The sequence below is a fragment of the Podarcis gaigeae genome (genome assembly GCF_964106915.1).
Source record: "Podarcis gaigeae genome assembly, chromosome: 8".
Classification (NCBI taxonomy): domain Eukaryota; kingdom Metazoa; phylum Chordata; class Lepidosauria; order Squamata; family Lacertidae; genus Podarcis; species Podarcis gaigeae.
In genome coordinates, this window is record NC_139684.1 from 11,228,533 (window position 1) to 11,254,229 (window position 25,697).

General features: G+C 50.6%; 1 protein-coding gene across 5 annotated transcripts in view; it reads right to left on the reverse strand.

Annotated features, from left to right (window-relative positions):
* The window catches only part of ECE1 (endothelin converting enzyme 1), a 73,228-nt gene that overhangs the window by 17,270 nt on the left and 30,261 nt on the right, over positions 1 to 25,697 (reverse strand). For 4 of the 5 annotated variants that reach the window (XM_083750190.1, XM_083750188.1, XM_083750186.1 and 1 more), the window contains exons 2-9: positions 19,053 to 19,136; positions 9,275 to 9,416; positions 7,948 to 8,151; positions 6,203 to 6,327; positions 4,214 to 4,360; positions 2,915 to 2,980; positions 1,556 to 1,747; positions 261 to 403 (exon numbers count right to left, since the gene is read on the reverse strand). In XM_083750190.1, coding sequence (XP_083606316.1) covers positions 261 to 403; positions 1,556 to 1,747; positions 2,915 to 2,980; positions 4,214 to 4,360; positions 6,203 to 6,327; positions 7,948 to 8,151; positions 9,275 to 9,416; positions 19,053 to 19,136 — 1,103 coding nt within the window. Of the gene's footprint in view, positions 1 to 260; positions 404 to 1,555; positions 1,748 to 2,914; positions 2,981 to 4,213; positions 4,361 to 6,202; positions 6,328 to 7,947; positions 8,152 to 9,274; positions 9,417 to 19,052; positions 19,738 to 25,697 lie in introns of those variants that run through there. The other variant, XM_083750187.1, reaches the window with a different exon arrangement.

The window sequence follows — 25,697 nt, forward strand, 5'->3', positions numbered from 1 at the left end:
ATCAGTAAGGGCTGATTTAATAGCAGAGGAAACTGCCTTCCAACGAGTCCATCTAGACCCATATAGACCACACTGGCTGGCAGTGGCTTCTCTGGGGTTTCAGGCAGGAGGTCTTTTCCCCAGCTGTACCTGCAGGGACTGAACCTGGAACCTTCTGCATGCAAAGCAGGTGCTCTGATCACTGAGCTAAGGCAAGATGGGGGCCACAGAGAAGAAAACTTCCATCAGTTCAGCTCGCTCCCAGACCCAGCCGCACTCACCGCCTGTCTGTGTTGAGGATGAGATAGGAGACTTGCTCAAGGTACTCTTTGGCGTAGACCACCACTGGCTCCGTCTCGTTGATCTCCACCGGGGAGAAGACGGCATTCAGCAGGGGCATCCAGTCCACGGCCGGAGAAAGGTTCTTTTTTTGCGGGAGTAGAAGAGGGGCAGGGCAGGGATGGGGAAGGTGCAAGAAGCAGAGACAAAGACAAGTTAGAGGTCTCTCTCTGGCTGGCAGAATGGGACCTACAACTGAGCAGGCGGTAGAGAGAGGAACCCCTCCCTCCAAAACAAACAAGCAAGCAAGCCTAGGGAAGCTGGAAGAATCCCAGTAAGGATCGGGCTGTCTCCAGCTAAGTCCTAAACAGAGTAGACCCACTGTTTTAATTTTTGTTGTATTACATTGACGATCCTGCTTTTTTCCCTGACAGAGATTCAAGGCGGCTTACAGCTAAAATAGAAACAGCTAAAAACGTTGGAGGTGGGGGACAACTAAACACTCCCCCCCATCACAGCATTAGCTCTTTCCTTATATCATAGTAATTATTATTATTATTATTCAATATTTATATGCTGCCCATCTGACTGGGTTGCTCCAGCCACTCAGGGCAGCTTCCAACAAATTAAACACATTAAGCAGAGTAAGGCATCAAATGTTAATAACTTTCCAAAAGCCTGTTGGAACAAGAATGAATACTAATACTAATACTAATGATAATAATAATAATAATAATAATAATAATAATAATAATAATATACTGCTCTTCATCAAAAGAACTCAGGGAGGTTCACAAGATAAAAATACAAGATAAAAACACAAATAGTTAAAACAAAAACAACAAAACAATAGTAAGTCTCTCCCCTCTCCCTCTAAACACATTTAAAAGGATGTAGAATATTAATCAGCCAAAGGCCTGGTTGAAGGTTTTCATTTCACCTGCCGGCGGAAGGCCAAGAAGGAGGGAGCTGGTCTAACTTCTTTAGGAAAGGAGTTCCAAAGTTGTCTGGGAGAAGCCACCACCAAGAAGGTCCTGTTGTGCATTCCCGCCAAGTGTGCTTGTGAGGGTGGTGGGGCTGAGAGAAGCCCCCCCCCCCCCGATCTCAGAGTGCAGGCAGCTTTGCATAGGGAATATGGACCTCCAGATAGCCTGGGCCTAAGGCTTGATAGGTCAAAACCTACTCATTAACGCATATACTATCTTTTTCCACCAGGCCTTTGGCTTTCAATTATCTGCGGCAGTTTTGCACGGGCAGGAAGCTTCAACCTAGCTTTTTTAAAAAACACATTGCCTACCTTGAGCTCCCTGGCAGGCATTTTGTGGTAGATGAGCTCCTCATCCCGCCGCTTCTCCTGGGGGATGGTGATGTTGGCTAGGGTGGTCTCAAAGTCCAGGATCTCCTCCATCTGTCGCCTGGTCTCAGCTTCATCCTGCCCCCCAACCAGCATGCCTAGCTGGACCATGTAGGTTAGGTACCCTGCAAGCACCTGGGTAGGTAGGCAAGGTGGGGGGAGAATTATGTATTTGCAGGGGGTGGACTAGATGGCCCCTGGGGGTCCCCCTTCCAACTCTACAATTTTATGATTCTAAGGCAGAGAAAGGAGGCTGCACGGAATTAAGGAGAACAGGAACCACAACATCAAATACCAGCAACACCTTGCAGCCCTTGCAATGTCGGCCTTTGGGCACTCCCCACTGCAGATGTCCAGTTTCAGACACAGGCAAATCACAAGGCTGACTGTGGATGTTTGGGGCCTGGGAGTCACACTTTGAAGGTAATACCTAAAAACAGCTGCTCCCAGTCTTTTTCAAGGTCTATAAACTCATCCCCAGTGCCCCCTACCCTATAAAAAGCAATATGCAGAGTAGTGGTTTGCATGACCCGATAAGGGAGATAATAAAATGATAAAATTCAAAACAGTAACAATTCATTGCATGTTTATTCAAAATCTGATTGAATATATTCAATTAACTAATTCAACAGAATGGATGAACTGGATCCAGTATGGCTGATATTCATTTATACAACATCAGCTTCGTTGGACTGGTCATGTTGGGCGGATGCCTGCTCGTCTTCCAAAGCAACTGCTCTATTCTAAACTTAAAAATGGAAAGCGTAATGCCGGAAATCAACAAAAGACGTTTAAAGACTCTCTCAAGTTACATCTAAAAAAATATAGTATAAACACCCACAACTGGGAAACACTGGCCTGCGAGGGCTCCAATTGGAGAACAGCCTTTACCAAAGGCGTCATGGGCTGTGAAGACGCTCAAACTCAGGACGTAAGGGAGAAATGTGCTAAGAGGAAGGCATGCTTGGCAAACCCTCACCGTGATCAACTCCCACCCGGAAACCTCTGTCCCCACTGTGGAAGGACGTGTGGATCCAGAATTGGCCTCCACAGTCACTTACGGACACACTGTTAAAACCGTGTTCATGGAAGACAATCTTTCTTGGCTACAAGGGATCACCCAAGAAGAAGCCTTCCTGCATCCCCTTGCCTTTTGGCACCCCCTAGGGAATCCTGCTGCCACCTGGGGGCGCTACTGCCCGCTTTCGGAACCATGGACCTAACACACTGCCTCATCCGTTACGCACTCCAGTCTGAAGCTAGGACCGTAAGCACCCCAACCGCTCCCCGCCCAACCCTCACCTTCTCGTTCTGCGTTTTGTTGAGATAGTAGTCCCTGGAAGGCAACATCAGCCCTGCCTGGTCCACCTGGAGGGGAGACACAAACTGGAGTGAAGACACGGTGCGGATGCGGAGCCACAGTTCTGTCTAGAACAGAGGAAACTTGAGTCAGACTACTGGGCTCCATCCAGCTCAGGGCTGCTGGCAAAGTTCCTGTAGACCTACCTGGAGGTCTGGGACCTTCTGTATGTCAAGCAGGAACTCTACCCACCGAGCTCCAGCCCTTCCCCTCCTCCAGTGCAGGACCCTGGGCTGCAATTCTGGACCAAAAAGACAGGGCCTTCTTGCTGGGTCAGAGCAAAGGCTCACCGAGCTCAGCATCCTGTATCCTGCAGCAACCAATCAGGTGCCGCCGGTGTGGGGAACCTGGAGTATGGTTACCAGATTTTTTTCAATGAATCCAGGGACACTTTTTTTTTTTTTTTTTTTGAAGCTGAGTAGCAACAGGGAGTCAGTTGTGGGGATGGTGAGGCAAAAGACCTTGGGTCCAAGCATACATGTATATTGTATAAAGGTGCAAAGCCCTTCTTTCGTATCCTGTGAAAAATAAATGCAGAGTTTTTTAAAAGACTGGGCAACGGCTGCCCACCCGCGACTCCCCCAATCAGTCAAAACAAAGGGGGAAATGGGCAGGAGATCGCACAAGACACATCATACGAGGACAACACACATCCTATAGGGACTTCCGGCGAGGAAAAATGGCAGGCGCCACGGCAGTGAGCAGCTCCTGAAGCCGGCCAGAGCCAACTGCGCTACCAGGCTGGCTCTGGGCTGCTGAGGCTGCCACTGCCACGTTTCCTGGGGACAGATTTGCAAATCTGGGGACATTCCAGGGATGGAATTTGTCCGGGGACAGATTTGCAAATCCGGGGACTGTCCCCGGGAACGTCTGGTAACCCTAACCTGGAGGTCTGCTAAGATTCCCGAACCGGCCCTCAGGAAACCAGTCTAGGCCCGCAATGTCTCCACCATGCCCCCGAGTGCTTCTACCTGGCCGCAATGACTTCTGGGGCATGGGTGATGCCTCTTCCTTGCCTGGGTGGAGGACGGCATTGTGCAGAGACTCCTAGCTTTTAACACAGCTGGAATGGAGCCTGCTGTGTCCACCATGGGCACACGGCCTCCAGAGGTGACAAAGGTTCCCCCTGCCTGGGCTAGGGCATGCAATCTCCCACCTTGGCCTGAGCAGGGAGAACCGACAGCTCCCGCTCCAAAAAATGCATCTCAGCCCTTGCGTGGCCTTCCACCTCCCGCACCCACCTGGATGATGTTGACGCTGGAGTTTTTGGAGTCGGCGCTGACGTAGATGGAGAAGAAGGGCCAGATGTGGTGCTGTGCAGCCAGTTGCAGCAGAGTCTGGTTGAAGTCGTCCTCCTGCCAGGGACCACTGATGTTCCAGCCACCAAGCTGGAGGAGAGATTGTAATATAGCTTTTATATTCTGTATATATACACAGTAGTGCCTTAGTTTGCATGTCTTGGTTTGCATACGTTTTGGATTACGAACATCACACCCGGAAGTGCGTGTCCCGGTTTGCAACCTTTTTTTTTTAGATTACAACCCATATTTTTTTTTTTGGATTACAAACAAATTTTTTGGGGAGGCCCCATTGGCGAAAGCACGCCTTGGGTTACAATCTGTTTTGGTTTACAAACAGACCTCTGGAACAGATTATGGTTGTAAACCAAGGTTTCACTCTCTCTGTGTGTATAAAATTAAATTTTCTGTTTTACAATTTATAACACTCATTTAAACATCCTTAAAATATCAATGACTTCCCTTCTTCTCTTTCCATGGTTCATTTTGCATATCATAAATCCCTGCATATTTTACATAAACTAAACCATTTAGTATTCCATTATTACGTCCATCAAAACTTATTCATTCTGTTGAATTTATCTTAATGCTGCCAACGTTTTCAAGTATACACCATTTCCCCCCATATATTCAATAAACATTTTCCAATTTTCTCTAAACGTATGTTCTTCTTGTTCTCTTATTATACATGTTAAGTCCACAAGCTTTGCATATTCCATCAGCTTAAGTTGCCGTTCTTCTTTAGTTCCGACCTCGCTTGTTTTCCATTTGGGGGCTAATGAAACACAGGCTGCAGCAGTGGCATACATAAATAACGTTTTTTGACACCTGGGAATTTATGTCTGAGTTATCCCCAACAAAAAGGTCTCTAGTATTTTTGGAAAAGTACTTTTAAACATTTTTTTTCCAATTCATTATGGATTGCAATATTGCATGAAGGAATGCATTCACAGAGCCATGCACCTGAACGATAAGAACAACTGGTAAAATCCTTTGAGATCAAAAAGCCGGTGATTGGTTTTTTGTTTTTTTTTAAACCAAAACTTGGTTTCGACTAATCAGTTTGATGTGCACAATCTGAGAAATGATTGGAATAAAGAATTAGGAGTTTCTATCTTACCTAAACAGTGGGACAATGTTTTAGCTTCCATAATGTAATAATGATGGTGGTGGTCGTGGTTTAGGACAACACTCTCCAATCAGCACACAAAACATTTCAGAGCAAAGCTAATAATTCTCAAAAAGCTAGACCTGGGAGACCTTTGGCCACAGACTCAAACCGGAAACAATGACCAACCTCTTCCCCAGTGGCCTTCTTGCCATTTTTAAGAAAGTTTATACAAAATGTAAGGTAAAGGTGAAGGGACCCCTGACCATTAGGTCCAGTCGTGGCCGACTCTGGGGTTGCGGCACTCATCTCGCTTTATTGGCCGAGGGAGCCGGCGTACAGCTTCCGGGTCATGTGGCCGGCATGACTAATCCGCTTCTGGCGAACCAGAGCAGTGCACAGAAACACCGTTTACCTTTCCGCCGGAGCGGTACCTTTTAATCTATTTGCACTTTGATGTGCTTTCAGGAGCAGGGACCGAGCGACAGGAGCTCACCTAGGCTCAAGTCCTAGGCTCTGTGGTTTAACCCACAGCGCCACCCGTGTCCCGTACAAAATGTAGTAGGCTATTAATATTTACCTATGTATTATCAAACTTATTAAAAATGTATGGGTATTTTTTCGTATATATTCACATTTATCTACACATTTCGGTGTCTTCTTTTTTTCTTTGCATCACCTTATTTCTTCGTAACTGAAAACCTTTCGATAAAATATCAATATCAAAAAAGAGAGAAAAGAAAAAAGGAAGAAAGCCCAACACTGGCTTCTCCTCTTCCGCCCAGCCTCTTAGCCGGCCTGCCTGACTCCCTGGCCTCCCTCACCTTCTTGATGCGGTCCACCAGGGGCGTGGCCTGCAGCTCCTCAATCTTGGTCTCGTTCATGCAGGACTGGTAGTAGCGCTGGACTTTGCGTTCTGCCTCGCTGGACACCTGGGCCGTGGTGTTCTCTGGAGAGAGAAGCTCCAGTCAGCCATGCCACTTCGACACCCAACCCCCTTCGCTGCCAGGCACAGGACAAAGAACTGCAGAACTGCAGAGTTGAAAGGGACCCTAGTTCAACTCCCTCCTGAAACGTAGGAATCACAGCTTGGGGGGCCGGGGTGAACTGAAGTTTCCCTGCCCTTCAACTTCCACCTCCAGAAAACTGCAAAGCCTGTTTTCTCTTCAGCTGTTGTACATGCATGGAAAGGTGGAGAGGAGTTTTTTTCCTAGGGAGCCACCGGCCTTGAGTATCAGAGGTGATGGGCTTGTGGAACTCACTGCCACTAGATGGGACAAGAAGAGCGGCTAGCATTGACAGCTCATTCCCACCCGCCAGCATTACACTATTTCACAGAGATATGGGAAATTAACACCTATGAAAACACAATGGTGTTATGGAGCCTCCAGTCCCGGAGGGAGTATACCTCTGAATGCTAGATGTTAAAGGGAGCTGGGGGCAGGGGGAGGCTGCTGCGATCTCCCCACTGCTGTTCACATAATGCTGGTCCCTTTAGTCTGCGCAGTAATACCTGCACTGCAGGGGGTTGGTCTAGATGACCGTTTGGGTCGCCTCTCAACTCTCCGTCTCAATGAAGACTGAAGGAATGCATGAGAGAGAGGAAGAGAGCGACCACATGCCGCGCGTATGTTCTACCAGTGATCCACCTAACCTTTGCTTGTGCAGCTCCCAACACACCGGCAAGATTTGCCGCCTGCCTTCGAGAATTGGGGGGCCTCGGTGGGGCACAGGCAAGAGGGAAACAAATGGCACTCAATCCCTCCCTCGCCCTTCCAAGCCAGCCAGCCTGCTTCCATCTTTCTGTCCTCCCTCCCTCCCAGAAGCCCCGAAAGGTCAAAACACCCCCAGAAAGCAGAAAGAAAATGGAAACTGCAAGGCCTCCTACCAGCACAAGGATTTCCAATTGTGCAACAGGACGTCCTGCACCCCCTCCTGTGCCCCACAGTCACCCCAGGTCTGCCCCAGAGAGTTAGAGGAACCTCTAGGATGAATTTCTTACTTACTTACTCACTCAATTTATAACCTCGCCCTTCCTCCCAAAGGGAGCGCAGGGTGGCAAAAGCACAGGAGATTAAGACAGTAAAAGTGTCCTGGAAACCTATTTCAATGGAGCCAGAAGATGCAGGCAATTTCATCAACTCTGTTAGGAATTAGTTAATTAAACTGAAGATGCTGGTTGAAAAATGTGCAATTAATTACTGCCTTGAATTTAATTGTGTGAATTTCTTTCTAAGCAAGACGTGCAGACTGCTGTTCTGACTCTTGCTTTCAACAGGGTAGGGGGCACTGGGGATGGGTTTATGGAACCAAGGGTGCGTTGGCTCCCAAAAACTTGGGAACCACTAATCTTGGATTAAAAGGGTTGCTAATTTATGGTGTGGGGAAGGAGGAAATTGGGTGGGTGGGGAGCCTCATTCCACAAGCAGAATTCCTTGCACTGACAATCTGCTGGAAAAGACCCTGTTTCACGCTCCTGCCGGACTCAGGTGGCAGCCCTTGCAGATTCTCCCCACTCTCCTTTGCAGATTCCACGGGAAGAGGTGGGTCTCCCACCCCAGGGTCTCACCCAGAAGGTGCTTGAGGATGGCCTGGTTGTGCTCCCAGAGTTTGTTGAAGGTCCCCCAGCGGGAATGGCCGTCGGGGATGGGGTTGGCCTTGATCCAGCCCCCGCAGGCGTAGCTGAAGAAGTCCTCGCAGGGGTCCACTGTCCGGTCCAGCGAGCTCAGGATGGAGCTGGTCACGGAGATGCAAGACTCCGTCAGGCAGAGCCCTGGAGGAAAGGGGCAACAAGGGCTGGTCAGGGTCACAGGATTACTTACAAGGGAATCCTGTATGTAATTACACGGTTCTTCCATTCCGAGAAGAAGAAGAGTTTGGATTTGATATCCTGCTTTATCACTACCCGAAAGAGTCTCAAAGCGGCTAACATTCTCCTTTCCCTTCCTCCCCCACAACAAACACTCTGTGAGGTGAGTGGGGCTGAGAGACTTCAGAGAAGTGTGACTGGCCCAAGGTCACCCAGCAGCTGCATGTGGAGGAGCAGGGAATCGAACCCGGTTCACCAGATTACGAGTCCACCGCTCTTAACCACTACACCACACTGGCTCTCTGCGCATGAATCCGTTATGGACCACTCCACTCCCATTCCGCCCCCGCAAGTGGCGTTTGTGTGTGCAGTCATGCACAACTCAAATGAATGTGAATTAGGAGCTATTTTCATTCATTTAGGCATCCCTGGGGAGGCAAATAGAAATGAAACACAGGGTAGACCCACTGAAATTAATGAAGCCACCCAGTCATAAGAGTATGGCCCAGCAAGCCAGCTTCCTCTTCTTAACAGTGGCCCAACCAGATGCCCATTATGGGAAACCCACAATCAGGATTTGAGCACAAAAAGTAAACTCCCCCCTCCTGTGGTTTCCAGGAACTGGGATTCAGGAGCACTGCTGACCGCAACTGTCGTGTCTAGCAGCCATTGACAGCCCTCTCCTCCGCAATGAATTCACCCAATCCTCTATTTTAAAGCTGATATCCACCGCTGCCTCCTGTGGCAGGGAGTTCCACAGTTTAACTATGTGCTGCATGAAGAAGGACTTCCCTTTGTCTGTCCTGAATCTTCCAGCATTCAGCTTCACTGGGTGGCCACAAGCTCTAGAGTGGTGAGACACACAGAGAGAAGGTTTTTCTCTTGCCACTTTCTCCGGTCATGGCCTTAAATTTCAATAGGTCTACCCTGAGGAGTGGAACTTGGCTGGATACCATCTGTTAGACCAAAGTCCATTACACTGGCCTGAGAGTTGCAAAGGGGCTGCTGGGAAGTGTAGTCCAAAACCACTTGGAGGCCGCCAGCAGGGGGCAGTGCAGTCTTAGTGTAAGCCAGGAGGGGGACTCACTGGTTCGGAACTGGAACAGCAGCACACAGATGCAGGCCAGGAAGCCAGCTGAGAGGGCCACTGTCAGCACCAGGAGGCGTTTCTCAACATGCGTCCGCTCGGCCCAGCAGCCTTTGCTGGTCCCTGACCCACGGAAGTTCACCTGGGGAGGAAGAAGGCAAGAAGTCAAGCTTCAGGGTGTGGGATGTGTATGGGTGTGCAGCCTTTGGATTCCCCCCCCCCTCCCTTGCAAGCCAAATGAACAAATCCAACACCTGGCTGAGCTTTGTGGCTGGGTTGGGAATTCGAACCCAGGTCCCCTGGGTCAGGAGGACACCAACTATGAAAAATGGGGGGGGGGGAGAGGAGGAAAAGGGAGTTTTATGGAAGTTACGTCTAGCCCCCCAAAACCACATTCTCTAACTCGGGGGGTTTCTAGTCGGTGGTCCGTGGGTTGTCAGTTAGTAATTTTCAAGCGGCCTGAGGTGTGTCTGTGTGTCTGCAGTTGCAGACGGAAGACAAAGTAACGCTAAATATTTATACTGATTCCTCAATGTATTTTCAACTGTGTCTCCTAGACTGCATTTTATTGTATCACCATCTCAATACTTCAGCACAGCGGACGATTAGGTTGCGAACGTGATCTGTGCGGGAAGCACGTTCGCAATCTGCGGCGCCGCGGCTGCGCACATGCGGGCTGCTATTCGGCGCTTCTGTGCATGCACAATGTGCAATTTAGCACTTCTGCGCATGTGCTGAAACACAGAAGTAACCCGTTCCGTTACTTTCTGGTTTGGCATGGTGCACAACCCGAAATCACACAACCCAAAGCATCTGTAACCTGAGATATGACTGTATTCAAATTGTGATTCAATTACTTATAATATATTGGGGGCGGTGCAGGGGGGAGATGCGATTGAAAATAGAATAAGAAAACCGTACAGCATCTAGCATGTAAGAACCTAAGAACCAATGCAATTCTGGGCTGCATCAATAGGAGTATAGCATCTAGATCAAGGGAAGTAATAGTGCCACTGTATTCTGCTCTGGTCAGACCTCACCTGGAGTACTGTGTCCAGTTCTGGGCACCACAGTTCAAGAAGGACACTGACAAACTGGAACGTGTCCAGAGGAGGGCAACCAAAACGGTCAAAGGCCTGGAAACGATGCCTTATGAGGAACGGCTAAGGGAGCTGGGCATGTTTAGCCTGGAGAAGAGGAGGTTAAGGGGTGATATGGTAGCCATGTTCAAATATATAAAAGGATGTCACATAGAGGAGGGAGAAAGTTTGTTTTCTGCTGCTCCAGAGAAGCGGACACGGAGCAATGGATCCAAACTACAAGAAAGAAGATTCCACCTAAACATTAGGAAGAACTTCCTGACAGTAAGAGCTGTTCGACAGTGGAATTTGCTGCCAAGGAGTGTGGTGGAGTCTCCTTCTTTGGAGGTCTTTAAGCAGAGGCTTGACAACCATATGTCAGGAGTGCTCTGATGGCGTTTCCTGCTTGGCAGGGGGTTGGACTCGATGGCCCTTGTGGTCTCTTCCAACTCTATGATTCTATTCTATGATTCTAACCACCTGCTGGACAGGGTGAAAAGGGGCCCATCTAGACCAGCATCCTCACAGTCTCCAACCAGGTGCCTATTAGGGGAAACCCCCAAGTAGGACCCAGGCACAAGAGCCCTCCTGTGGTTTCCAGCAACTGGGATTCAGAATTGCTCCCTCTGACCACGGAGCCCCCGCATGGCCACTAGCAGCCCTGTCCTCCATGAATCCTCTTTTCACCGTCCAAGTTGGTGCCCAATACTGCCTCTTGTGGCAGGGAGTTCCACAGTCCCCCCTTGCCCGAGAAGCAGGATGCTACAGTTTGGGCTGGTGCCCACCTGCCCACCAATGTCCAATCAGCACCAAGCTTTGGAGTGGCTTTTCGCCAGCCTGTTGCCTCCCAGAGGTTGGGTGTGCAGGGTCCACCTCCCAGCAGCCCCCATGGCCCATGGTCAGCGGGGAGGAGCACGATGGGAGTGGTAGTCCAGCAACATCCTGGAGGGCACCTGAATGGCAAAAGACTTCGTTGGAGTATGGCAGATGAAGATGATGGACTATATGGAACTTGCCAAACTGACTGGGAGACTCCGAGACCAGAGAGAAGAGATGGTGGAAGAAGATTGGAAGAAGTTTAAGGAATATTTGAAAAAAATATGTTAATATTTAAATCTTAGAATAGCTTTGGAAGGGGATATAGGCTGTAGGGTTAGAAGTAGAAGATAGTGTACAGTGGTACCTCAGGTTACATAAGCTTCAGGTTACATACGCTTCAGGTTACAGACTCTGCTAACCCAGAAATAGTGCTTCAGGTTAAGAACTTTGCTTCAGGACGAGAACAGAAATTGTGCAGCAGCGGTGCAGCGGCAGCAGGAGGCTCCATTAGCTAAAGTGGTGCTTCACTTTAATACTATTTTAAAATACAGTGGTACCTCGGGTTAAGAACTTAATTCGTTCTGCAGGTCCGTTCTTAACCTGAAACTGTTCTTAACCTGAAGCACCACTTTAGCTAATGGGGCCTCCTGCTGCCGCCTCGCCGCTGGAGCATGATGTATGTAACCTGAAGTGTATGTAACCTGAAGTGTATGTAACCTGAGGTACCACTGTATTTGTAAGTGATACAAATGTGAAGATTTTTATGGTAAAAGTAAGTGTGATAAAAAAAACGGTTAGAAATCATGATATATGTAAACTGCTAAAGATGAGGTAAAATGAAAATCAGATAGGGGGGACTTGGGGAAGCCCACCTAACAATGTTTAGAAAAAATAAGGATAAGACAAAAAAATTGTATTGTTTGTATTTCTGTTTGGGCTGTTTATTTGTGTTATAAAATGAACAAAATTTTTTGAAAGGAAATAATACCTTGGAGAGGATCTAGATTGTCACAGAATCCTAAGAGCTGGACGGGGTCCCCAAGGATCATCAAGCCCAACCCCCTTGCAAGGCGGGTGTCACAAGTAAAGCAATCCTAACAGGGGGTGCTTTGACCGCTGCTTTAAAACCCTCAAGGAAGGAGAGAATTGGGGGAGAAGGAGGGGTCCCCAGTTATAACTTCCTGAACCTGCCTTCAATTGAGTACAAAACAAATGGGAAGGCCCTCAGCCATCCAGGCAGGGAGGGACAATGAGAGGAAGCAGAAACCAAGGGTTGGGCGGCTGCAGACCCAGAAGCACAAAGCAGGGAGGGGAGAGTCTGGGGTTGCTGGCTGCCTCTCAGAGCTTGGGCTGAGCTGCCAAGCCAGGCGACCCAGCAAAGCAGATGTTGCCCGCCCCCACCCCATCTCTAGCCAATGGGAGGAGGGTCCTTGTAGGAGTTGCTGTGTGGAGTCATCGGATTGGTCAGCAACGCCTTCCTGGAGGAGTCATGTGGCATCCCCCCCCAAGATGCATCTTTCTCTCCCCCCCCCCCCCCGCCTCCAGATCATAGAGTTGGACGGGACCCCCCCAAAGTTCATCTAGCCCAACCCCCTGCAATGCAATGCTCAAAAATCCCTGCCATCCGACCTCTGCTTAAAATCTTCCCAGGGAGGAGAGTCCAGTTATGTCAGTTGGCCTGCAAAAGTCAAGAACTATCCCCTTCACATCTTTGGGGCAGCACAGAACTCCAAAAGGACAGTGAAATTAAGGGCAGAGGAGAGATCTAGGGACAAGGCTTCTGGATCTAAGAGAGCCGTCTAATTGGGGGTCAATGCCCCTGCTCCCCAATGAGGAAAGACTCCAAGGAGCATGTTCATGTGCTCTCAAGACAATGTGGCTTGGCTCATTCACTCGAGTCACCTAAAGCCTGCTATCCTGCAGCAGGCAGAGTTTCTGCAGCACAGCATGCAATGGCCTGGGTTCACACAGGGCAGTGGTGGAGTGGGGCAGGCAGTGCTGATCCCAGCTTTTGGGGGGAGGGGTCAGCCTGCATGGCCTCTGGGGCGCCCCCCTCTTTTAGGATGTGGAGCAAAGCTGAGAAATATCAGCCCCTGGGTTATAGCACGAGACTCTACACTTGCACATCTTCATGAACCTGTGAAATGGGGCTATTAACAACTGCAGCAAAGGAACCCCAATATCACCACCAAGATCAAAACCTCCAAGAACTGTTGCCAGGATGAAGGCAGGCAGACAAGCAGTCTGAACCACGGCCACCACGGAGCTTTTCAGATCAGAGAAAAGGAGAGTAAGAGATGTCCTAAAAGATGTATATATAATTATGCCTGGCATGGGGAAATTGAGGGGTGGGGAGAGTTTTTCTTGCTCTCTCCTAACACTAGAACTCGTCAACATCCAATGATGCTGGGAGATTTAGGGCAGATAAAAGAAATGACCTCTCAATGCAGTGTAGAGTTAAACTGTGGAACTCCCTCCCACTAGAGGCAGACCAACTTGTATGGCTTTAAAAGAGGATTGGACAAATACATGGAAAAGAGGGCTCTCGCTGGCTACTAGCCATGGCAGGCATGCTCTGCATCTGCTATCAGAAGAAGTGATAACAACAACAACAACAATTATTATTTATACCCTGCCCATCTGGCTGAATTTCCCCAGCCACTCTGGGCGGCTTCCAATCAAGTGTTAAAAACAGTACAGCATTAAATATTAAAAACTTCCCTAAACAGGGCTGCCTTCAGATGTCTTTTAAAGATAGGATAGCTGCTTATTTCCTTCACATCTGAAGTGAGGGCATTCCACAGGGTGGGCGCCACTACCGAGAAGGCCCTCTGTCTGGTTCCCTGTAACCTCACTTCTCGCAATGAGGGAACCGCCAGAAGGCCCTCGCCGCTGGATCTCAGGGTTCCTTGCAGAACAATGGGGGTGGAGACGCTCCTTCAGGTATACTGGACCGAGGCCGTTTAGGGCTTTAAAGGTCAGCACCAACACTTTGAATTGTGCTCGGAAACATACTGGGAGCCAATGCAGATCTCTCAGGACTGGGGTTATGTGGTCTCGGCGGCCACTCCCAGTCACCAGTCTAGCTGCCGCATTCTGGATTAATTGCAATTTCCGGGTCACCTTCAAAGGTAGCCCCACGTAGAGCGCATTGCAGTAGTCCAAGCGGGAGATAACTAGAGCATGCACCACTCTGGCGAGACAGTCCGCGGGCAGGTAGGATGCTTCTGAATCCTAATTGCTGGAGACTCCAGGAGGGGAAGAGTTGCTTGGACCCTGCTGGTGGGCTTATTCATTGGGGCATCTTGGTTGGCCACTGGGAGAAGGGGATGCTGGGCTGAGTGTGCCCCCCTTTGGGGCTGATCCAGCTGAAGGCTCTTCTCAGGGACACCCAGGAGACCCTGATGGCAAGGAGCTCATCCCCACAAAATCCCACGTCAACGGAGCAGTAAGTCTGGAGAACATCTGGTCTTCCTCAGCTGCAGTCAGCAGGCTCTGGGCCAAGGAGACACGCCAGCCCGATGGCAGGTTTGTGCAGAGAGGGGTGCACCCAGCCAACAGGCACTGGGAGCGGAGTTTCTTCAGCTCAGCGAGGCGGGTGCAAGATCACTCCCAATTTGACAGCGAAGGTGCCCACCTGTCAGGGAGGGCGTGTTCTGCAGGCAGCCCTTTTCCCAGCTGAAGAGAGGGAGGCATTGAGGGCTGTGGCAATCCGGCAGCGATCCCCGTGCATCGCTGGGACTTGCATTGCTGTTCTCCTTTGCTGCAGAACTCACAATAGAGACGAATATGGCAAGGGAACGTTCTGCTGTTTTTTTGGATTTTGAAAGATCATTACTGAGAACAGAGACAGGAGCCAGGCAGTTCCGCCTTCGAAGCGTCCAGGAAGACAAGCCAAATGAACGAAAGGCCTCAGCGCCTCCAGGCAACCCGGCGTGACGGAAGGGGAGGCCCAAAATCTCCCGTTTCTATCAGGAATGAGAGCATGCTTAAAAACAACAACTGGTCGCTACCTAAGATGGGCCCCTGCCACTGGCTGGGGCTGCTGTGACATCACAGAAGCTCTGGCAACATTCTAGCTGCCAAGAATGATACTCGGCGGATAGAGGAGAGTAATTTCTCCCTCTTTCATAACGCTAGAATTCACAGACGTCTGATTAAGTTGAATGTTGGAATATTAAGGACCGAGAAATTAAAGCCCTCCTTCATGCAGCACAGTTAAGCTGTGGGACTCCCTCGCACAGAGGAGGAAGCAATGGCCGCCAACCTAGATGGCTTTAAAAGAGGGTTGGACAAATTCATGGAGGTTGAGGCTACTGATAGCTGCTGGTCTCTGCCGGCACTGCCAGGGGCATCTGAATCCCAGTTGCTGGTGACTCAGGTCCTACTTGTGTGTTTCCCATGGGGCACTGCAAGAACAGAAGGCTGCACGGCAGGGGGCTGGACTAGAGGAACTTTGGGGTTCTCTTCCAACTCTACAATGCTGTGACTAGCAGACTCTTCTTATGTTCAGGTGGCTCCTCATACCTCTGTGTCAGCAGAGCTGTGAGGATTTCTGCTTGCTGATACATGGATCTTGGCTGGCTCTTTCAGAAGCCCAAACGCGCCTTTATCCTTCTGGTTTTTGGGATCGTGCCTGGATCCTTCACTTTTAATCCATGCTTCTTCTCGTCACTTTTGAGTTTCTCCTTCCTTCGGTGCTTCGTGCTCTTATTTTTCCAGGTCATTTAAAAAAATTGTTTAGTGACTGTTGTGATTTTAAGTGCCCCTGGATTGCGTCATTTGCAAGATACCGAGACAAGGGTTATAAATATAGTAATAAAAAAAGAGGGTTTTGAAACCATCCCAGCGGCAGAAGTAGCACAGAGGTCAGCCTTAGTCATGCAAACACACCTGAGCAGGTTTCTGGCTCTACCACTCCCCACCTGGCTTCCAAAAGCTGGGGAGGGTTTGGGGTGGTTGCTGTTGTTCTTGAAGATTTGCTTGATGGAGAACAAAGAGGGGACTTGAGTATTTGCTTCTTTCTTCCCCAAGGGATAAAGATTTGGTTTCAAAGAGGGGGCTGGGACAGGCCAAACAAACAATCTCTCAGCCCAGAACAAGTTTTTCAGGCAAAGGGGAGGGGAGAGGAAGAAAGTGGGGGCACAGAGGGAGAGGAAAAACAAAAGGAATATACAGTGATGGTGGGCAGATCAGGAGGAAGACTCAGGAAGGACCATCCCTCTTTGGCAGAGTCCCTGCTTGGGATGTAGAAGGCTCCAGATTCAATCCCCACTGGCAGCATCTCCTGGTAGCGCTGGGAAAAGCCGCCTGCTGCCTGTCAGTACTGACCACACTGAGCTCCAGTGGGTCTGATTCAGTCTAAATCATCTTCCTGCATTGCAAACCATCTAATTCTCCTCCCTCCCCTCTTCAGGGGTCTCTGTCACTAGTGATGCCTTGATACTAAAAGATCAGTTTTGTTTGCCCTACGTTATTTCAGCCCATGAAATTCTCTTCTGTTCTTTCGGCTGCATGGATAAAATTCAATAAAAAGTACTTTCAAAATAACAGAAAAACAGTGCATATCCCTACCCTATGATCCTCAACCCGCTTCTACTTCCTGCCTGGCAAAAATCCATGCAGGCTCACGGTCCAACAATTCAAGGTGTCCCAGGAATGCTTGCATAGGAAGGAACTGTGACTTGTGCCAGAGACAGTGGCAGACTTATTCAAAGGACACACGGCAGCCTTCTCTGGCCTCAAGGAACTGGGGTGGGCAGGAAATCTTTGGGAAAAGGCTTGATGGCTGAGTAACTGCCTTGCATGCAGAAAGCCCCAGGATCCGGATCTGGGCAACCCTGGCCTCGAACTCTTGAGAGCCGCTGCCAGCCAGTGCAAGCAACACTGAGCTAGATGCACCAGTGGCCTAACTCTGCATAAAAGCAGCTGCCCCCACGGGGAAGGGCCAAAGCTTGGTGGGCAGAGCACCTGCTCTGCATGCAGAAGGTCTCGGGTTCAGTATCCCGGTACGCAAGACTTCAATCTGAAATCCTGGAGAGCTGCTGTTGCCAGTCAGTGCAGACAATACTGAGCTAGATGGGCCACTCAGTGTAAGGCAGCTTCCAGTGTTTCAGAGTGGTTAAGACAGAATCCAGGAAACCCAGCACCAAATTGAGATTAGAAACATAAAACCTGCCCCCTTAGGTTAAAATCTTGAGAATTAAGGATGTCCCAATGGCGGGGGGTGGGGTGGGGTGCGGTGGGATGGTGGGGAGACACAGAGAGGCTGTGCACTGGGGACGTGCTCAGGAGCAGGAGCACAACCTTCCATCATGAGCCGCCACCGGGGAGAAGCAAACCCCTTCTGAGGGGTGGGGGGTCCTCCTGGACCTCAGGTCCTCCTGGACTTTCCTTGCCCTATCCAAGGCCTCTCACCCCATTTAATAGGGAAAGGTGTGTTGTCTTAGTCGTCACCCCCCACCTCCCTCCTTCAGAAGCAGCTGTGAATAATTATTCACAGATGCTACAACCAGGCTGCATCTCCTCCAGGTCAGGAAGACATTCATCACCAAGCACCTGCTTAATGGGATTGTTTTGGGGAATAGAGAGGGACTGGCTCAGTGCACACCCCAATGTGGGAGCCTGTCCCCAAAAGGTGGCCACTGGTGTGGGGATCAGTGGCCGACAGGCAGGTCATTCGCCACCAGCAGCTGTGCAAGAGGTTGAGGTTGGAGGGCCACCTGGCAGGGATTTTTTATATGCGGTTCCTGCACTGCAGGGGGTTGGATTGGTTGACCCTTGGGGATCCCTTCCAATGCTATGATTCTGTTTGGAGGCACTGCTCCCCGTGTTATATACAGAGCCAGCTAGTGCCGCAAGGACAGTCTGTGTTTTAATTTCGAATTGAGAACCTGCCTCTAGTCCAGTGTTTCCCAAGCTTGGGTCTCCAGCTGTTTTTGGACTACAGTTCCCATCATTCCTGGCCACTGGTCCTGCTAGCTAGGGATGATGGGAGTTGTAGTTCAAAAACAGCTGGAGACCCAAGTTTGGGAAACAACTGCTCTAGAAGACCAGACAGTGTCACAATAAAGGTTGCAGAGCCACAGTATATCCTGCAAACAGAGAGTTCTGGATTTATCACACTGGGCTCAGGACAGGGGTGCTGATGGACTCCAACTGCCACCAGTCACAGCAGTCAGCATGGCCAGAAGTCAGGAATGATGGGAGCACCACACTGGCTATTCTCGATTTGGGGTGCACCTATAAAGCTCTGATTAGGGTCCATAATTTGAGTCTCACCAAATCTCTCATAAAAGGCGGGAGAGACGCCGCATAATCAACAGGTTGCCTGTTGCTCTTTCCTGAGCCACAAAGCTGATCGGAGGAAGCAGCTGCCTTTTGCCTACAGCCCAAGCAGCTAGTCCTCATGCGGTCAGCGACAGATTGGAGTATGAACTGGACAGGATGGTGCCGGATTAGAAGGAAAGAACCAAACGTGTGTGTTTGAGGTCAGAAAACCCGCCAGGGTCCTGTTAGATTAAGTCAGGTACCCCTTTCCTGTCCTCTTCTTGAAAAGAGACGTTTGCACACCCACCCACCCAGGACTAAGTTCTTGCCTCTAAGAGCAGAGCCCCCCCCCCCCAGAAAGCTTCCAAGGAGGGCAGAGGGGTCTCCCGGAGGGAGATCAGATGAACTGCAGTCGGCTCGGAAGGGAGCCCACTCCCCAATGCAGACCATGCTCCCTTTTGCGGGGCAGCGGAGAGATTCCACTTGCCCTCAAGAGCAGGGAGAAAGCTCCTGTCCCCAGGCAGGCAACCAACAGGTGAAGCCACTGAGGAGTCTCCAGCATGCAAATGCACCTTGTGTCCCACTTCCACGTACAACCAAGCGGATCTTACCTGGATCCCGTTGGGGTAGACCTCTCCTTCCATAGAGTCCACCAGTTCCTCCTCATCCAGGGTGGCTCTCTTGTAGGTCGACATCTGCAAGGCCAAATGCAAAACAGAATCCCTGAGTGACTCCATGCCACCCGCGAGAGTGTGCCCACAGGGGACACTGAAGTGGTCAGCTCAACTCCGAGGTGGGGGGGAGGCTCTGTCCCGTGCGGCGTGCGGCCATGCTGAACGCACGAAGGCCACCTGTCCAAGCCCTATCTGATTATCCTGCAGGATTGGACCCGTGTCAGGGCTGCTGCCGTCAAATCCCCTGCAGCTTCCTCCTTCTCCTCCCATGGGAAGCCAGGTAGGAGGGGCACCCAGGCAGCAGCCGTGCAGGGCATCTGCTGCACCAGGATGCAAGCCTCTCGCGCCGCCTGGAAACCTAACGTTACTGAGCAATTATAACACAAGGAAGCGCAGAAGCCAGCCAGGCAGACCGCCCACTGCACCCCCCCTCCTCCCAGCAGAGGGGGGGGGGGCAGCAAGCTTATGCAACCCTCTCCTTAGCCTGAAGTAAACCCTCCTTTTCAAACCACTGAAGGTCTTTCCCCCTGTCACCCCCCCCCCCAGGCCACCACTGATCGGGACGTTTCCAAACAGAAGGACTGGCACAGGCGGCGGAAAACAGGAAGCCAAGCCGCATTCCTCAGCAGGGACGTCCCGTCTTGCTCACGGCCAGCGGCAGTGGCGGCGGCCGGACTCTGCGCCACTCGTCACCTGGCCGACTCCCTCAACACCTCTCCAGCACCTGGAATTCAGAAGCATTTCTGCCTCCAGTCATGGAGACCCTTACGGAGCCTTTGGCTGAGCGAGATTGTCTACACTGACTGGCAGCAGCTTTCTGGGGTGTGTGTGTATTTTTCAGGCAGGGGACCCCGTGCCAACCCTCTTCCACTAAAACTTAAAAGAGAAAATCTAGTCCTCATGATTCTGAATAAAGGAATGATCTAAATAGGGACAGAAGAAACTGATTTGCACAGAGGCAGGAGAATTGCTCTGTAAAGTTCCATATTGCCTACACTCACTGGCAGCAGCTCTCTGGATTTCTCTCTACCTGGGATTCTTGAGCTGTGATTCGTCCATTGCAGGGGGTTGGACTAGATGACCCTTATGATCCCTTTCAACTCTACAGTTCTGTTTTCCCCCTATCATTTCTCTGTTCCTTGGGAAAGTCTTCTTACTTTTCCAAAGTTAAACTGTGGAACTCCCTCCCACTGGAGGAAGTGACCAGCCACCTACTTGGGTGGCTTTAACAGAGGATTAGGCAAATTGCTATGTTCTGCCTCCACGGAGGCAGCAGGGGCTGCTCTTGTGTTCGAATCCTGCTTGGTTTCCCACAGGCCCCTGTGAGAACAGGATGCTGGACTCTGCGGACCACTGGCCAAATATAAGGAGACACTTCTCATGTTTTTTAACCTCTCTGTAAAACACAGCGAGTGGGACTCTGCACCCCCTCGACGCCTTTCTCGGGCCAGTCTCTCTCTCGGCTCGCATCCAAGAAGGCTTATCTGCCTCTTTCCTGTTTCCTGCTCTGATACTCCTTGCGGCGCCTGGGGCTGGCATGGGCTGCCGCTCTCTGGGGGGCCTGCTGCTCCAGAGGTTCCAAGGAAACAGATCCCAGGGACCCTGCATTCCCCCGCCCAGTTCCCACAGATCTCCGTTTTCCTTCTGAGCTACAGAAGCCACAAACACATCTCCCTGGACTATGAGACGGGGTTACTGTGGGTTATCTGAAAGGCCATCTCCCCACAGTGCCTGCCGAGAGAGAGGTGTGTCCGTTTAAAGGGATTTTAAAGGGGGATTAGGGGCAGGCAGGGCGAGGGGTCATAGAACCATGGAAGGGTTCCCCCCCCAGGTCATCTAGTCCAACCCCCTGCAATGCGGGAATCTCAACTAAAGCAGCCATGACAGGTGGCCACCCAACCTCTGCTTAAAAACCTCCAAGGAAGAAAGAGTCCCCCACCTCTTTCGGCTAAGAGGAATCCCCCACCAGTCTTGTTCCCATCTGACTATCCCCCCCCCCCCGCCCTGACACCTCTCCAAGATGACAAAGGGCTATTGGTCAAAGGAAATTGGCAGCCAGCTTGTGCAGAGGCAGTGCCACATTAGGCACCCAGAAGCACAACACTGACAGCCTCCTTTCTCCCGCATGAGTGTGCTCATGCACAAGTACACAAATCCAAGAAAATAATAATAATAAAATTTATTTATACCCCGCCCTCCCCAGCCAAGACCGGGCTCAGGGCGGTTAACACGCAATATAAAAACAAATTGATTGAAATAAAACTTAAAAACAAGACTAAAACACATTAAAAAACCAGCCTCATTTCAATGGAAACTCAAATCAAAAACTTTTTGGGGGATGAAAACGTCAAGTCTTCACCAAGGCTAACTTTCCAGACTGGTCCTACATGGGCCAGCAAAAAGCCAGCGAAGTCCCCAAATAAGAGTTCCATTGCAGGAGGAGAAAGGAAAAAAAGAAGAGGGGAAGGGAGTCAAACTGAAATAAAAATAGCCTGCAGCTGGATTAGGCTAAGGACCGAACTAGTCCGGCGTCCTGTTCTCACAGTGGCAGACTGGATGCCCCAATGGGGAAACCCTCAAGCGGAATTTGAACACAAGAGCCTGCTCCCCTCCTGCTGTTTCCTGCAAGAGCGATTGAGAAGCCCAGCCATTGTGGGTAGCAGCCATAGGGAGCCTTCTCCTCTCTCCATGAATGTGTCTTGTCCTCTTTTTCAAGCCACCCAGGTTGGCAGCCACCTCAGCCTCCTGCAGGAGCGCGTTCCGCGGTGCATGCACAGAGTTTTGCAGTGCACACACAGGCTCCTGCGCCTCCTCTGTCCCCACCCAACTGGGGGTGTTGTCTTTGGCAACCCTCCCTCCCGCTGATGAACTTAGGGGACTCTGCTGGATTCCTCGCGCGGCGCCGGAAGCATAAGATATCCCAAACAAAGCCACTCTCCAACTGGGAGGCCTGGAAGCCTGCCGGCTGCTGATTCAGCCCTCTGGTGGCAGCAGAGTTCAAAGCATAGGCCTCATCTCTGGGCTGGGAGAGGGAGGCTACCTGGACCAAGGACTCTCTCAGGGTGGGTGGGTGGGTGTGAAAGCAGGGTCCATTGGTGTAGATGGGACTGTGCCACGGCCCCCTGCGCGGTCAAGCACCAGGGATGCTCTGGTGGGGAAGGCAGACCTTGAAGGACCCAGGGCTGGAATAATAATAATAATCATAATTTATTATTTATACCCCGCCCATCTGGCTGGGCTTCCCCAGCCACTCTGGGCGGCTTCCAACAAAATATTAAAATTTAGTAATGCATCAAACATTAAAAGCTTCCCTAAAAAGGGCTGCCTTCAGATGTCTGGTAGTTGTTGTTCTCTTTGACATCTGCTGGGAGAGCCTTCCACAGGGCGGGTGCCACTACCGAGAAGGCCCTCTGCCTGGTTCCCTGTAACTTCTCGCAGTGAGGGAACTGCCAGCAGACCCTTGGCGCTGGACCTCAGTGTCCAGGCAGAACGATAGGAGTGGAGACGCTCCTTCTGGTATACTGGACCAAGGCCGTTTAGGGCTTTAAAGGTCAGCACCAACACTTTGACTTGTGCTTGGAAACGTACTGGGAGCCAATGTTGGTCTTTCAGGACCAGTGCTATACGGTCTTGGCGGCCACTCCCAGTTACCAGTCTAGCTGCCACATTCCGGATTAGTTGTAGTTTCTGGGTCACCTTCAAAGGTAGCCCCATGCAGAACACACTGCAGTAGTCCAAGTGAGAGATAACCAGAGCATGCACCACTCTGGCGAGGCAGTCCGCGGGCAGATAGGTTCTCAGCCTGCATACCAGATGGAGCTGGTAGACAGCTGCCCTGGACACAGAATTGACCTGCGCCTCCATGGAACACCTGCTTGGCAGGCAGAAGGATCCAAGATCAATCCCCAATGACTATTGTAGCTTGTTAAGGGTGTGGATCCATCTAGTTCAGTACTGTCTACACTGACAGGCAGAGGCTCACCTTGAGGCAGGGATTCTTCTCCCAGCCCTACCTGGTAATGCAGTTGTGGGGGGTTGAACTGGGGACCTTCTGCATGCAAAACAGGGGGCACCACCCCTGAGCAATGGCCCTTCCTTTAAAAAGGAAGATTCTAGTCCTCATGGCTTGCAGTAAAGTTCTGAGTTGAACAGAAAGCTTCCTAAGCCTGACCCAGACCTCAGTATGAATGAAGCTTAATGTTGGGGGGTGAAACTTTGGAACTCACTCCCACAGGAGGCAGTAAAGGCCACCAGTTTGGATGTCTTTCAAAGAGGATTAGACAAATTATTCGGGAGGTGGGTGGGAAGAGGGTGACCAATGGCTACTGGAGTCAATGGCTCTCTTCTGCCTCCACTGCCAAGAGGCAGCAATGCTTCTGATTATCAGTTGCTGGAAACTGCAGGAGGCGAGAGTTGCTCTTGTGTTCGAATCCTGCTTGCAGGCTTCCCTTTGGGGCATCTGGTTGCCCCGTGAGGACAGGATGCTGGACCAGAACTGATCCAGCAGGCTCTTCCTAGGTAGCATTCTCTCTGCGCTAACTGGCAGTGGTTTCTCCAGGGTTTCAGCAAACACGGGACCTAAGCTATGGTCCTTTGCCAAAGTACCTTCAGGGTTTGTTTCCCTCTTCCTGTCGGCCAGCAAGACTGTGAGCCACATCTCTAGGAATGTTTACACCACCACACTGCCTGCCCAGAGAAGGCCCAGCTTCCACAGCAGCCTTGCAGGGCAGGATCCGCACTTCTGGTCAACGTCAAAACACTGGATGCCTCTGAGGCTGATCAAAACGCCCATGAGGAACAGAGCCATCCAGATCTCCACCCCCACCCAGAGTTGATGGAGTGCATCCTGACCCCAGCTGCCTGCCCACATGCATTTAGCCCCCCATGGAGAGAAAGAACATAGGACCACGGAATTGGAAGGAACCCTGAGGGTGATCCGGTCCAATCCCTTGCAATGCAGGAAACTCAACTAGAGTACCCATGGCTGATGGCCATCCAACCTCTGCTTAAAAACCTCCAGTGAAGAAGAGACCACAACTTCCCAAGGGAGACTGTTTCACTGCCCCAACAGCTCGGTCAGAAAGTTCATCCTTTGGAATCTCCTTTCTTGTAACTTGAAGCCACTGGTTTCAGCTCTACCCTCTGGAGCAGGAGAAAACAAGCTTGCTCCATCTTCCACGTGACAGCCCTTGAGACATGCGAAGATGGCTATCGTATCTCCTCTCAGCCTCCTCTTTACCAGGCTAAACAGACCCAGCTCCTTCAACCAGGGTTAGTTTCCAGACCCCTGATCATCTTCAATGCCCTCCTCTGCACACGTTCCAAGTGGTCAACATCCTTCTTAAATCATGGCGACCAGAACCGGACACAGTATTCCGGATACAGTATTCCAGTATTCCAGAACCGGACACAGTATTACATATGCCTTCATTTTGTCCTATCTCTTCATTCATGACAGCCTCCAGGACTTCTGCAAAGGAGGAGCATGGGCAGGTAGGGAAGATGTACAGGAGCATGCATAAGCCCACCCCACTCCTTTCTGGGGCTGAAAATGTCACGTGTGTCAGCAATCTCGCGTTTCTTGCATGCACACAAAATGGGAGTTGCCTGTCTTCATCAAGCATTACTCAGCCAAAACGCCACGAAGAGAGGAGAACGTGCTTAGAATGGCTGCAGAACTGGGGCACATTTCATGATTAAAATGTAAAGGTACCCCTGACCGTTAGGTCCAGTCGCGGACGACTCTGGGGTTGCGGCGCTCATCTCGCTTTACTGGCTGAGGGAGCTGGCGTTTGTCTGCAGACAGCTTCCGGGTCATGTGGCCAGCATGACTAAACCGCTTCTGGCTAACCAGAGCAGTGCCCAGAAACGCCATTTACCTTCCCGCTGGAGCGGTACCTATTTATCTACTTGCACTTTGACATGCTTTTGAACTACTAGGTGGGCAGGAGCTGGGACCGAGAAACGGGAGCTCACTCCGTCGTGGGGATTCAAACCGCTGACCTTCTGATTGGCAAGCCCTAGACCCTGTGGTTTAACCCACAGTGCCACCCACGTCCCTTACATTTCATGATTACTATTTCCCAATTTTCCAATTAATAAGCAAATAAAACCTTCCTTTTTTTGCAGTGGCTCCCCCGATTTTGCTGAACGCCGTAGCTGTGGGATCACTGAACCTCATGGCCCTATTTCCCGACGCAAAGGCTCACGCAGGCTTCAAAGCCATGCTCGCTGACCCAGAAGGCTCTGGCTCCGGGCATCATTTGGATGACTCGGAGGTGGGGACATTCTGCACCTCTTCAGAGGCACTCTTGTTCTTGGCTTTACAGAAGTTCATAAAACTAATGCACGGCGTGAAGAGAGCAGGCAGAACTTGTGGACATTTAACGAAGCTGAACGTGGGAAGATTCAGCACAGCTAAAAGCCCTTTGTCATGCGCCGCATAGTTAAAACTGTGGAACTTATTAAAGTGTGCTTATGAAAACATGCTGACTTGCCAACGCATCATACGAGAATCCTGGGCACTGTAGTTTGTTAAGGGTGCTGGAAATTGCAGCTCTGCAAGCTACAGTTCCCTCTTCC